This window comes from Bos indicus, chromosome 11 (assembly GCF_029378745.1).
Source record: "Bos indicus isolate NIAB-ARS_2022 breed Sahiwal x Tharparkar chromosome 11, NIAB-ARS_B.indTharparkar_mat_pri_1.0, whole genome shotgun sequence".
Classification (NCBI taxonomy): Eukaryota; Metazoa; Chordata; class Mammalia; order Artiodactyla; family Bovidae; genus Bos; species Bos indicus.
In genome coordinates, this window is record NC_091770.1 from 48,225,433 (window position 1) to 48,240,089 (window position 14,657).

Sequence of the window (14,657 nt, forward strand, 5' to 3'; positions counted from 1 at the left end):
GAGGGCCCAAGTTCAATCCCCAGTCAGGAAACTAAGATCCCGCAAGTCTTGAGGTATGGCACACAAAAAAAAGGTTATCATTTATGGACTTTCATTCTCCAGTTCGGGAAGATAGGGGCTGGTTGTGTCAAGTAACAGGAGAAACTTAGGGAGTGCTCCCTTTGTGTCTACTCCCGTATTTGCTCCATATATATATGGAAAGGAAAGAGAAGGGAAGGTGACTAACTCTCAGTCCTGTCCAACCCTTTATGACCATGGACTGCAGCCCACCAGACTCCTCTGTCCATGGGATTCTCCAGGCAAGAATACTGGAATGTGTTGCCATTTCCTTCTCCAGGGGATCTTCCTGACCCAGAGATTGAACCCCGGTCTCCTGCATTGCAGGCAGATTCTTTTACTGTCTGAGCCACAAGGGAAGCCCTATTATGAAGTCACATGTATAACTTAATTTAAATCTTATAAATAATCCTATGGGAGATCACCATTTTGTGGATAAGAAACTGAGTTTCTAAAAGCAAACGTTCAGATAGCTCAGCATCATCATTAATGCTTGTTGTTTCTACTGAGATAGACTCTTATTTCCTGGATAGCCTAAGTGTCATGTTCCCTGAAAGTCAGGTGGATGAACCAGGTTTCCTCTGATCTGGAAATGCTCTACTTGTAGAATCTGCACAGTTCTACAGAGTGAGTGAGCGCTGCTTGTTTTCCCGGATGTGTCAGCCAGGTGTTCTGGAATGGTGGCATTGCAGGGAAGTGTGAACTTCCTTCACTTTTCTCAGTGGGACATTACCCTGAAAGCTAATCAACTGTCTCTGGGCTCCGGCCCAGAGGATCCTGGACCTTTGGGAAAAGAGGAGTATGCAGTGAGCTCAGTTCAGCCCTTGTCCAGCCCAGCTGTCTTAGTCCATTCAGGTTACTACGACAGAACATAGTAGGCTGGGTGGCTTCATCAACAAACGTTTATTTCTCAGAGTTCTGGAGGCTGGGAAGTCCAAGGCCAAGATGCAATTTCCAGGTCTAGTGAGAACCCACTTCCTAGTTCAGAGTAGTCATTTTGCTGTGCCCGGACTTGGCAGAAGGGGTGAGGTGGGCGAGCTCTTTTTTGAGGGCACTAATATCATTCATGAAGACTCCACTCTTATGACCCAATCTCGTCCTAAAGGCCCCACCTCCAATGGGGATTTTTTTTTTAGTCACATTTAAAAATATTTTTTAACTGAAGGATAATTGCTTTACAATGATGTGTTGGTTTCTGCCATATAACAGTGTGAATCAGCCATAAGTATGCATGTGTCCCCTCCCTCTTGAACCTCCTTCCCATCCCACAGCACATCTTCCCACTAGCGGTCTATTTTACACATGGTAATATATACGTTTCAAAGCTACTGTCTCAGTTCGTCCCACCCTCTCCTTCCTTCACTGTGTCCACAGGTCTTTTCTCCATGTCTGAGTCTCTGTTCCTGCCGATGGGGATTATTAACATACGAATTTGTGGCGTGATGAGGGGAGGACACAAACATTCAGTCTATAGCACCAGCTTCGTGAAGTAGTAAATGAACCCCTTAGATGGTCTCACTGATGAGACTGTAACACTCTTGGAAACTGTTAACACTCTTGAAAGCTGTCAGGAAGCTAAAGAGGTTGGGTTGAAGCTGGGGATGGGGGCAAAGCAATCAGCTGCTCCTCTGGGTTTGATACAAGGGAATAGAGATTCTCTGTCTTCTGGAGCTGCTAACCTGGGAGGACAGAAGTCTGGGGCTGCTGGACCATCTGTCTTCAGCCCTCTGTGTGGCTACCACCTCCATGCAGACACAAATATCAGAGAGCCAGAGCGAGGGAAATACAGCTCTGGTAAAGTTGGCATAGCCTGGGAGCTTGTCGTGTGTGTGTGTGTGTGTGTGTGTGTTTAATTGCTTTACAACATTGGTTTCATTTCTGACGTACATCAATCTGAATTAGCTATAGGTGTACATATGTCCCCTCTCTCTTGAATCTCCCTCCCTCCCACTTCCCACCCTAGTGTTTTTCATTCTATATTCATTCAACAAGTTTATACGTAATACCTGCTACATGCCTACCGCTGGGTCATGAGCCAAGGAGCCCAAAACCATGGATGGATAAACTAGGCCTGTGTTCTCCAGAATTTCCCAATCTGCTAGGATTGAAGGATGTGTCATCAAATACAAGGCATTTCACTACCCCCTGCTATGTGTGAACGAAACTTCAGAAGAAACAAAGTAGGGAGTGAGCAGCTTTGCTCGTGTGTATGGGTGCTCTGTCATGTCCAACTCTTTGTGACCCCATGGACTGTAGCCTGCCAGGCTCCTCTGTCCATGTTTCAGACAGGATGTTACATAATGCATAAGAGTCAGGGTGATGAGAAAAGGATCTTCTTGACCCTGAGCACAGCCAGGGTAAGTACAGTGGATGCTGCAATTTTGTGTGCCACAGAGAGAAAGCCAGCAATGGGGAAAGCAGTATTAAAATCCATCTACAAGGGGGCATATGCTGTGGATCGAAACTCCACTCTTCCATAGCTGAGCTGTGGGGAGTCTGGGCTGTGGGTGTTGGCATCAGGGTTCCCATCTCAGAGGACCAGTACCTGGGGCTGGGTATGCCTGTAGTTGGCTATTGATGGATATCCCTCAGCATTCTGGTGTCCCCAGCAGTCAGAAAGTCTTTCATGGGAATCGTTGGCCTTTTGCACACCTTTTTGTCCCTCTGTGATCTCATTTTCCTTTCCGTTCTAGGAATGAACAAACATCTCATGGGAATAATGGGAATCATGTTAAAGACTTCATGGGTCAGTTTCATTTGAGGCTCACAGCCTTACATGTAAGCAGGGCAAAGATAATTTCCTCTACGTTCCAGATGGAAAACAAAAACCTGCGGCTCAAACAGGTAGTAATTTGTTCCAAGATCAACGGCTCACTTGTTGTGCAGGCAGAACTCTGGAAATTCTGACTTGCAGCACGGTCCACGTTGCTTAATCAGCATTGCTTCTCTAGTATGTTATCTTATGAAGCATACGTTAGTAGCTTCACTCGTGTGGGATGAGTTCAGAGGCCCCATAGGTCCTATGGACCCTGAAGAGTTACCCCCAAAGAATTTCCCTCCTTGCCCAAGATGAAGTTTTTGTCTCCAAGCACCTCTTTTTAAAATGCTAGGCTCTTGGGACTTTCCTGGTGGTTCAGTGGTTAAGATTGCGCTTTCAATGCAGGGGGCTAGGGTACAATCCCTGGTTGGGGCACTAAGATCGCACATGCCACACCACACAGCCAAAAAAAAAAAAAAAAAGCAGGGTTCTTACCTTGAAGACCTTGAAGCCTGAGCTGTTATAACAGGAATACCATAGGCTGTGTGGCTTAATCCATAGGAATTTATTTCTCACAGTTCCAGAGGCTGGGAAGTCCAAGATTAATGTACCAACAAAATGGACAAACGTCCTTATTTTCTTGGAGCTTACATTTTAGTGATGAGAGACGGATGCTAAACAAGAAAATTAAGTAAAAAGACAGTACACTGTAGCCGCCACCTCTTTAGGTCACCTGTAACTCATGTTTGCTGAAGGCAGCCTGCTCTAGAACAAAGAGCATGGGAGGCTGGCCTGGGTCCCAGTGCTGCCCCTTGCCGGCTGGGTGACCAGGGGTCTCAACAGCCACATCTGTGATTCCGAATGTATAGGCTGTAGAGGTCAGGGGCAGGTGTAACCAACAAGATACAACACCCCAGTTGTAGGAACATTTAAACTATCATCAAACATTTCAGGCAGGGGTTTCCCTGGTGGTTCAGTGGTAAAGAATCTGCCTGCCAATGTAGGGGACATGGGTTCAATCTCCAGTCTAGGAAGATTCCACGTGCCGTGAGGCAACTAAGCCTGTGCACCGCAGTTACTGAAGCCCCGCACCCTAGAGCCCATGCTCTGCAACAGGAGATGCCATCGCAAAGAGAAGCCTGCACACCGCAAGGAAGAGTTGTCACCATTTGCCACAACTAGAGAAAGCCCACTGGCAGCAACAAAGACCCAGCACCACCAATAAATAAATAAAATTATAAAAACTACATTTCAGGCATACAAAATATATAGGGAGAATAGCAACATGAACACTTAGAGAACTACCTACCAGCTTTAAGACATGAAACTGTAAATTCAAGGTTGGCTTTGTAATGTGTCCACTTGGTTGGCCTAAATTGAATTTCCTGGAATTCCCTTCCCTGGATGTTTATGCTGAATTGGGCCAAGAGAGACTTTTCCTGAGATTTGGAGGTCCAAACTGAAGCAGCAGTCATATTATTTCTTCCGCGTGGGAGGTCAGGACAGTTGCTTTTATTGCACACTCTCGCTTCTCACCTTGGTGACTGTGGCAGCCATCCAGGCCTGCACTGCTCCATCGTGTCCTGCTTCTTCCTTCAGTTTCTCTGACTGCTGAGCCAGGTGTGTGCTAAGCTCTGTGACAAAGGAGGTCAGCTTCCCCTGCAGGATTCCCTTCATCGGGGTGGGAGGTGATGAGTGAGTGACATGGCTTCCTGTCCATCCTTGTGGGTTTTGGCTCAGGCTCATGGGTTCTACCTCATCCTCACTCTCCCCAACTTTATATCTGTCTTCCCTTCCTTAGCCCAATTTTCAGCTAGAGCACCGTGTTATATACAAATAGGTAGTTTGTTGTTGTTGTTGTTACTTTTGGCTGTACTGGGTCTTTGCTGCAGCACAGGGCCTTCTTCAGTTGAGGCACAGGGGCTTAGCTGCCCCTTGGCGTGTGCAATCATAGTTCCCCAACCAGGAATTGAACCCGTGTCCCTTGTTTTGGAAGGCAGATTCTTGCAGATTCTTAACCACTGGACCACCAAGGAAGTCCCAAACAGGTAGATTTTAAAAAATCAATTTACTGAGGTATAATTTCCACATAATAAAATTCATACATTTTAAGTGTATGGTTGTTTGTATTTTTTTTATTTTTAAATTTTTAATTGGAGGATAATTGCTTTATAATATTGTCTTAGTTTCTGCCCTACCTCAACATGAATCAGCCATAGGTATACATATATCCCCTCCCTCTTGAACCTCCCTCCCTGGTTGTATTTTTAAAAATGCATACACTGGGCTGCATCCATCACAATATATATACAGAGAACATTTCTATCACCTCAAAATTCCCTTCTGCTCTCCCCTAGTCTTCTCTCTCTACCCTATATAAATAACAGTCTGCTTTCTGTCACTCTAGATTAGATTTGTCTTCCCTAGTGGCCACAGGACTGGAAAAGGTCAGTTTTCTTTCCAATCCCAAAGAAAGGCAATGCCAAAGAATGCTCAAACTACTGCACAATTGCACTCATCTCACATGCTAGTGAAGTAATGCTCAAAATTCTCCAAGCCAGGCTTCAGCAGTACGTGAACCATGAACTTCCTGATGTTTAAGCTGGTTTTAGAAAAGGCAGAGGAATCAGAGATCAAATTGCCAACATCCGCTGGATCATGGAAAAAGCAAGAGAGTTCCAGAAAAGCATCTATTTCTGCTTTATTGACTATGCCAAAGCCTTTGACTGTGTGGATCACAATAAACTCTGGAAAATACTGAAAGAGATGGGAAGAGATGGGAATACCAGACCACCTGACCTGCCTCTTGAGAAATCTGTATGCAGGTCAGGAAGCAACAGTTAGAACTGGACATGGAACAACAGACTGCTTCCAAATAAGAAAAGGGGTACGTCAAGGCTGTATATTGTCACCCTGCTTATTTAACTTATATGCAGAGTACATCATGAGGAACGCTGGGCTGGAAGAAACACAAGCTGGAATCAAGATTGCCGGGAGAAATATCAATAACCTCAGATATGCAGATGACACCACCCTTATGGCAGAAAGTGAAGAGGAACTAAAAAGCCTCTTGATGAAAGTGAAAGTGGAGAGTGAAAAAGTTGGCTTAAGGCTCAACATTCAGAAAACAAAGATCATGGCATCCGGTCCCATCACTTCATGGGAAATAGATGGGGAAACGGTGGAAACAGTGTCAGACTTTATTCTTTTGGGCTCCAAAATCACTGCAGATGGTGACTGCAGCCATGAAATTAAAAGACGCTTACTCCTTGGAGGGAAAGTTATGACCAACCTAGATAGCATATTCAAAAGCAGAGACATTACTTTGCCAACAAAGGTTCATCTAGTCAAGGCTATGGTTTTTCCTGTGGTCATGTATGGATGTGAGAGTTGGACTGTGAAGAAGGCTGAGTGTCAAAGAATTGATGCTTTTGAAGTGTGGTGTTGGAGAAGACTTTTGAGAGTCCCTTGGACTGCAAGGAGATCCAACCAGTCCATTCTGAAGGAGATCAGCCCTGGGATTTCTTTGGAAGCATGATGCTAAAGCTGAAACTCCAGTACTTTGGCCACCTCATGTGAAGAGTTGACTCATTGGAAAAGACTCTGATGCTGGGAGGGATTGGGGGCAGGAGGAGAAGGGGACGACAGAGGATGAGATGGCTGGATGGCATCATTGACTCGATGGACGTGAGTCTGAGTGAACTCCAGGGAGTTGGTGATGGACAGAGAGGCCTGGCATGCTGCAATTCATGGGGTGGCAAAGAGTCAGACACGACTGAGCAACTGAACTGAACTGATTGAACTGAACTGAGAGTTTTTTAAAATAAATGAATAACATGATATGTACCCTTTTTTTTGGCTTTTTAAAATTTTTCTTAGCATAAAAATTTTTGAGATTCATCCATGTTGTTGCATGTATCAGTAGATCATGACTTTTTACAACCGAGCAGTATTTCACTGTATGGAAACACCACATTTTGTTTATCCATCCACCTATGGATGGCAATTTACATTGTTTACATTTTTAGCAGTTACAAATAATGCTACTATGGCTCTGTGGTAAAGAATCTGCCTGCAATGTAGGAGACTGGGGTTCGACCCCAGGGTCAAGAAGTTCCTCTGGAGAAGGGAATGGCTACCCACTTCAGTATTCCTGCCTAGGGAATCCCATGGTCGGAGGAGCCTGGCAGACTACAGTTCATGGGGTCACAAAGAGTTGGACACGACTGAGCAACTAAACACACACATGCACGAGAACATTTGTGTACAAGTCTGTGTGATCGTATGCTTTTATTTCTCCTAGGTAAAATATCCAGGAGGTAAATGCGTATTGGGCCACTTGGTAAATACATATTTCTTTTTTTGTAAAGATATGCATCTTCTAATATTTATGCATTGTATGTGTTTTAAAATACTTCATTTTATGAATGAAATCTTTAAAAAAACATTTGGCATTTTAGAAACTGCCAACATGTTTTCCAAAGTGGCTGTGTCATTTTTCATTCCCGTCAAAAACGTATGAATTTTACTTGTGCTTCCTGTTCGTTAGCATTTAGTATTGTCATTCTTTTTCATTTTAGTTGTTCTCCCGGGTGGGTGGGCTATCTCACTGTGGGTTTTTTTCAATCATATTTTTATTTTTGGCTGCCCTGGGTCTTCATTGCTTTGAGTGGCCTTTCTCTAGTTGTGATGAGCAGGAGTCACTCTTTTTGCAGCGTGTAGGCTTCTCATTGCAATGGCTTCTCTTGTTGCGGAGCACAGGCTCTTGGCTCATGGGCTTCAGTAGCTGCAGCACGTGGGCTCAGTAGTGGCACCTTGCAGGCTGTAGAGCTTGGGCTCAGTACTTGTGGCTCACTGGCCTAGTTGCTCTGCAATATGCGAAATCCTCCCAGACCAGGGACCAAACCTGTGTCCCTGGCACCGGCAGGCGGGTTCTTCTCCACTAAGCCACCGGGGAAGTCCTCACGGTGGTTTTAAATGGCCTTTCCTGGGCCCTGTTTGTGTTTTTCTGGGGGCTGTGCAAGGTCTCGGTTTCAGCATGTGGGATCTTGAGTTGTAGCAGGTGAACTCAGTTGGGGCACATGGAATTTAGTTCCTTGACCAGGGATTGAACCTGGATGCCCTACATTGGGAGTGCAGTCTTAGCCACTGGGACCGCTAGGGCAGTCCCCAGGCCTTGTTTCATGACTACCTCATGACGTATGTTCTTCTATTATCACCCTCACTTTACATGTGAGGAGACAGAGGTCTACGAAGGTTCGGTAGCTTGCCCAAGGACATGATATGCCTAGTAAGAGGCAGAACTAGGGTTCAATCCAGCCACTATTCCTCCAGAGAGCAGACTCAACTCCTGCTACATTATTCTCCCAAGAAGTTTTGGGGTCCTATCACGGGTAGTCATTTATAAGGGGGGGGTGACAAGAGCACCCAGTCACCTGAAGGGAAGAGTGTGGCCTAAGTCAAAGCTTTACAGCCTAAAGATAGACGTCTGAAGAACAGGAGACAGACGCTGCAGCTGCCGGTCCACAGTTGAGGGCTGGGCCGGGACGCATGCCAAGGGCCCCTGGTCTCAATCTCTGCCTTTCCCTGCTGCGCCCTGCCAAACGGCAATGTGGCAGCTCTGCCCGCAATAGATAGCACAAGATCATGCCTCATCCTCCCACTCCTGCTGCTTGAATCCTGTCGGCACCCAGGAAAGGGCCCCATGTGACTCAGTAACCGTTACAAGAGTCTGGGGGGATGCCAGGGGAAAAACTGTCTTGCAGCCTTGAATCCTTATGGAAACAGGTGGGGTATAAATTATAAATCAACACATATGCTAGTTCTACAAGGGAAGATGGAAAAATTAAAAAAAAAGACACAAAAACGCAAAACCCTACAACAATGTCAAGTGTCCAATTATGCACCTCTTGAGTCCATGATACCCAAGGACTAGGGCACAGCAATGGCCCCTGGACTTTTGAATTTCAAGCAACAATGACACTTGAAAAAAAAGAAAAAAGGAAGAAACTGAAGGGAATGGCATTAGTTTGGTAGTTCTTTACTTTGCCAGGAAGGACATTAAAAAAATAACAACCACTAATTGCTATCACCATGATGTCATAAAAGAAAGGACATATTAGGAACCCCAAAGGTATAAAAGACAATCTCAGAATAAGAGATGGTCTTTAGATGGCATACATTAGCTTTATGAAAAGTGCACTATATTGTCTTGATATTTCTCACTGAAAATGCTATCATTGTCAATTTTTTTTCATCACCCAAAAGTTCCTTCTTGCCCTTTTGCAGTCAATTCCCTTTCCCCATTCCTGGCATCTGGGAAACACTGATGTATTTTCTGTTACTCTGATAGTTTAGGGAGAAAGCTAGAATTTGCAGAGCCAAAGGTTTTGTTTTGACTAGAACTTCATATAAATGGATGAAAAATTGAAGTCTCTCTTTCCTATTTTCAACTTTAAAAATCCCAGGGGAGAACTTTGGCTCAGCTTGTGCCCAGTGCTCACCCGTGGCCAGTCAAGGTAGCAAGGACAGGACCTGTGAGAAAATGACATTTGAAGGGCGGAAAATTAAAAAAAAAGATTGGAGGATGGGGAAAATCACTCCTCAATGCAAAATGGATTGATCTTCCCAGAAGAAAGGGTACAGGGGGGAAACAGATTTTAAGTATCCACCTAAGTATCCACAGCAACAGCCATTCATGTGAAAAATAACTTAAAGCTAACCAGCTGATAGGGCTGCAAGAGTCTCATTGTTTCAAAGGCTCTATCTATTCCCCTGGCCTGAAGTTTTCCAGGGTCAAGGACAAACTGGAAGGAGTCTATGAAGGAGAGAGTTAACATATGTAACAGTTACCCTGAAAGAGATAGAAAGAAATAGAAAAGCAACTTTCTTCTCTCTGTGTTCTTTCCCCTCCGCTACCTGTTTGTACTGTTGAACATGTTTGTTTTTTGTTTTTTTTTTTCCCAACCCTTGAATGAAATCTGGTTGGTCCCACTAGCTTTTTGGTACTCTTCAGATAACAGAAAGATCTTCAAATATTTTAATCCCAAGAACAGTCTCATTTCATTAATGAAAATGTCCAGTTGTGTGCATGAGTCAAACCTGATAATTCTATTACTAGGAATGGGGGGCATCTTCACGAGAGAAGGGCTTCCCTGGTGGCTCAATGGTAAAGAACCCTCCTGCCAATGCAGGGGATGCAGGTGCAATCCCTGGGCCGGGAAGATCCCCAGGAGGAAGAATTAGCAAACCCACTCCAGTATTCTTGCCTGGGAAATCTCACGGACAGGGGAGCCTGGAGGGCTACAGTCCATGTGGTCACAAAAGAGCTGGACACGACTTAGCAACTAAACAACAAAAACAACTAGGAGAGAAACAGCATGTGACCAGCTTCTCTAATTTCCCACCAGAAGTCTCTCTTTAAACTACAATTTTCCTTCCATATCCACCCCCCAACACCACTAACAGCATTTTCTGACCTGGGTGCAGGGAGGGGATGGAGGAAATTCCTATTAGCTTGGTACTGTCCTGATCTGTCTAGTAGGTATTCCAAGCTTTCTCCTGTGGGGTACCAGGCTTCTCTGGTGGCTCAGTGGTAAAGAATCCATTTATCAATGCAGGAGACATCCATTTAATCCCTGATCTGGGAAGATCCCTTGCAGAAGGAAATGGCAACCCACTCCAGTATTCTTGCCTGGGAAATCCCATGGACAGAGGAGCCTGGTGGGCTACAGTCCATGGGTCACAAAGAGTCAGACATGATTTAGCAGCTGAGCAACAACAACTATGTTCACCACAGTACCTTGAGTCAGGTATGATGAGGCTGGATCAGGAGGGAGAAAGCAGAAAGGTTTACAGCTTTGTTATACTCACGGTTCCCTGGACAGAGCACCCCTGCGCATAGGGCTACTCACTGTAAACAGGGGGGTGGATGACAAGGCAGACAGACGGAGGGAAATCGTGGTTTCCGTGGGAAGGAAAAAGCAAGGCAGGATAAACAGGTTTAGGACTGGCTAATTTGAATAATTTCGGTGGGCTCGAGGACATAGAAGCTGTCCCTGGCCATCTGGTACTTGGCCCCAGAGTGATAAGCTGGGTTATGGTGGCCTGTGCCAGAGTCTGATAAGGCAGGTGGTGGGGTGTGGACTTATTTGGCTGCCGATGAAGGGAAACTGACTAGTCCCTGCTGGGCCTCAAACCTGGGTCAAAACAGCGTTAAAACAACAACAACTCTATTACAGGTATTTTATGGGTTCTTTGGTGGTTTAGATGCTAAGTTGTGTCCGACTCTGGTGATCCTGTGGACTGTAGCCCATCAGGCTCTTCTGTCCATGGATTTCCCAGCAAGAATACTGGAGTGGGCTGCCATTTCCCTCCCCAGGGAATCTTCCTAACCCAGGGATCGAACTCAGGTCTCCTGCATTGCAGGCGGATTCTTCATTGATTGAGCCACCTGGGAAAGCCCATGTGCTCTTTGGAGACCCCTTATCATAGAGAATGTCTTGTCTCCTGTTCCCTTATTGTGAGCAAGGTCTTTTTTCTGCCTGTATCTCACCCTCGCTGTCTCTCTGCTCCCTCTGAAGGAACGTTTCCAGCCTCTTTCCAAGGTCTGAGGTCTCCTCTCCTCTGCTAGGGAGCTGTCTTGGGCAAGTTTCCTTTAAAGAAGGCTTCAAGCTAGCTCTTTTCTGTGTCTCTGGCATCTGACACTGAATTATACATGACATCGCATCAGCAAAGAAGAGGCTCTCAGAAGGCACCATGGAGGCAGTGAGGAAAGCAGCAGCCAAGGGCAGGCGCAGTAGACAAAGATTTTTCAAGCTCACGTGGAACAATGTACCAGGGAGCACATCTGTAAGGGCCAGGATTTGGGTGAGAAGGTTAAGGCACTTTTTCAGTGGCAAAATGTAAGGGCGTGCCACAAGACGCAGTTATCAAGATAAATCACATTTAGTGCAATGTTTAAAAACAAAACAAACGCTCTAGATGCATATTTTCCCTTTTGCTTAAGACTCCAAAATGGCTCCACAGGGCACTGGCGCTAGGCAATACCAGCTTCTCTCTTCCTCCGGGTCACTTGGAGCCACTTCGACACAGAGACGCTGGAGCAGCCTCCAGGAAAAGCTGTCCTTAGGAAATAACCCTTATCTGAGCCTTGAAGAAGGAGACAAGGCATGGAGTGTATAAACCGGGGAAAGGGGACAACGTGGTCTAAGTCCAAAATGCCTGAAGTAAAAAGGCCCGGAGCGGGGATCTGGGCCATGGTGGTAGCTGTGAGTTTGTAGGCAGAGACCAGATTTTGTAGGAACTCTTCAGCATTTTAAGCACAGGAGACACAGGCCCAGATTTGTTTCTTAGACAGATAACGCCTTGCGGGGGGACAATTGGAGCAGTCAGATGTGGATACAACTAAGTCCCTTACGAGGCCAGCGCTGTATCCGGGCAAGGGATGACTGTATTCCAATCAGAACAGGTGGACACAGATTCCCAAAGTCCACGCCTCAGTTTATCCCCCGGAGCACAGAGGGTGGGGCGGCCCCGGGGTCTCTGTCCTGCCGATTAGGCTACCGCAGGGTCCCCTTGTGAACGGCGGGGGCACCGGGGCGCGCTGAGGAACCGCCCGAATTTAACCGGGGGACCCGGGGCCAGCGGGGCGGGGCGGGTCCCGCGGTTGCCCGAGCCTCTCGCCGCCCAATCGCCGCGGGCCCGCGGTGCCCCGGGGGGCTGGGGCCGCCGCCGGAACGTGCCGCGGCTGCGCCGACGCGCGAGCGCCGGGCAGGGCGGCGGGCGCGTTCAGTCTGGCGGCGGCGGCCGTGCGCGGACGGACGTGCCCGGAGCGCCGCAGCCGAGCCGCCCCGCGTTGCCGAGCTGCGCCCGCCCGGCCCCCGCCATGGTGGCATGGATCATCTCCAGGCTGGTGGTGTAAGTGGCCTCCTTCCCCGCGTCCCTTCCTTCCTTCCTTTCCCTCCTTCGCCGCCGCCGGCCCCGGGGGCTGCGCGCGCCCCTGCAGAACGCCAGCCCGGGTGGCTCCGGCTATTAATACCCGGCGGCCGCTAAATTTAGCAGGTACAGTAGCTGCCGAGGTCGCGGGCGATCGGGCGGCGCAGGACGCGGCTGCTGCCCTGCGGGGCCGGGCCCGGGGCTCCGGGGACCGGCGGGTGGGGCCGCTAGGGCTGGGGCGCACGGGGTTGCGCCGGGGGCCGCTTGTCGCCGCGCCCGGCCGCTTTGTTCCCCCGCTTGATGGGCTTGGTAGAGGCCCCGAGTGGGCGCGCCGCGGGGACACGCGTCCCTCTTCTTGGGGGAGAAACGCTGGCCTGGGATCGCCCCGCCGCTACGCTTTTGTCGGGTGAAATTGACAGCAGAGCCTGGGCGCTGCCTGGAGGGGTAGTCGTGGAGAAGGGCAGAGAGGCAGAGGCGGGGCTCCCCAGGGGGTTGAAAAAGACTCCTTTTTAGGGTTCTCAAATTGACAGCGGCCAAGGGAAGTGGGACGGAGAAGGACACCTCTGAATCTCGCGTCCCCTTGTCTGAGTCCTTTGGCGGGGGGTTTGAAGGAGAGAGATAGACAGGTATCTATCTCCGGGCAATTTCCAAGTGACAGACGGCCACCCTGACGGTGGCGATGACACCTCCTCGGCCTTGCAGGAGAGCGCAGAGTCATCCGGGGTGAGGCCTGCGTGAAGTCATCGCGGGTGGGCGTGGGGGGCGTTTTCTGTTCTGACAAGCCCCAGAGCTGACTAGACCTTTGAAGATTTCCTTCTCTCGTGGATTTGCCCTCCTTTGGAGGTAGACAGAGCCATCTATTCGAGTTCCTCCCCTTCATTGACCAGCCTCTCCTGAGTCAGATTTGCCACCTGCTCAGGGAACCGGGGTGAAATTGGTCTGGGAAGGGGGGCCAGGTGGTGCGATTCTGTTTTTTTCTTTGTCTGAGAAAGAGGGGCTCCCGACTCCGGTTGATTCTGCACCATCACCCTCCACGTTTAGGAACACCTCCCATCTCCTACCCTTCTTTCCTGATTTTCAAAGAAGCCGGTCAGGGGCCGCTTTGGGAAGCAGTACTCAGCATTGTCTCCCGGCCACCATTCTGGGCTTTCCTCCCAAAGCCAGTGCATGTGCCTTTCAGCCCCCCGAGTTGTTCATTCCTTGCGGGCCTGTCCTTGCAGCTGTTGCCGCCTGCTGGGGGTTTGTGCTGTACCTAGAGGTGGCATGTTAAATATTTAGAAGATTTCTGCGGGCAGGGCTGGCATGAATAACCCAGGGAAGTGGCTGGCACGGTGGCTGGCCCCACCTTGTGCCCGATCAAGGCCTGTCTTGCCTTCTGGGTGGTTTTTTGTTTGTTTGTTTTTTTCTGAAGTAGTGCTGTGATTGTCATATTTTCAAGTGGCTTCTGGGGGGACTTCAGGGTGGGGCCAGAGAGTTGAGCTGGCCAGGCTGGAGGGCTCACTCTCCATAGGTCCTGCTGGGCTGGGGCTGGAACACTGAGGAGCCAGGCTTTCTGAGGTCCATGTGTCATAAGGGGTCCGTGTGACCATCTTTAATTTTATTAGCACCCTCAGCTTATATATGAGGCCCCTGAGAGGAGTGGAGAAGAGAGGCATAGGTTTGGGTGGGGTCTTAGGGACTTGTTATTTTCAAAAATAACCACACTTCCCAGAAGTGAACAGTTTCATTTCAGAGAATGTTTTGTTTGTTTATTTATTTTTAATTGAAGGATAATTACTTTGCAGTGTTACGTTGGTTTCTGCTGTACAACAAGATGAATCAGCCATAAGTGCACAAATATCCTCTCCCTCTGGAGCCTCCCTGCCCCCTCCCTTCCACACCTCTAGGTCATCACAGAGTACTGGCC

The 14,657-nt window shown here is 48.1% G+C and overlaps 1 protein-coding gene across 7 annotated transcripts in view; it reads left to right on the top strand.

Annotated features, from left to right (window-relative positions):
• The first annotated feature begins 12,530 nt into the window (after window positions 1-12,530).
• Window positions 12,531-14,657, top strand: part of REEP1 (receptor accessory protein 1) — a 137,002-nt gene continuing 134,875 nt past the window's right edge. For 6 of the 7 annotated variants that reach the window (XM_070798800.1, XM_070798803.1, XM_070798801.1 and 3 more), the window contains exon 1: window positions 12,531-12,733. In XM_070798800.1, the coding sequence (XP_070654901.1) occupies window positions 12,702-12,733 (32 nt within the window). In that variant the 5' untranslated portion in view covers window positions 12,531-12,701. Of the gene's footprint in view, window positions 12,734-12,760; window positions 12,878-14,657 lie in introns of those variants that run through there. The other variant, XM_070798804.1, reaches the window with a different exon arrangement.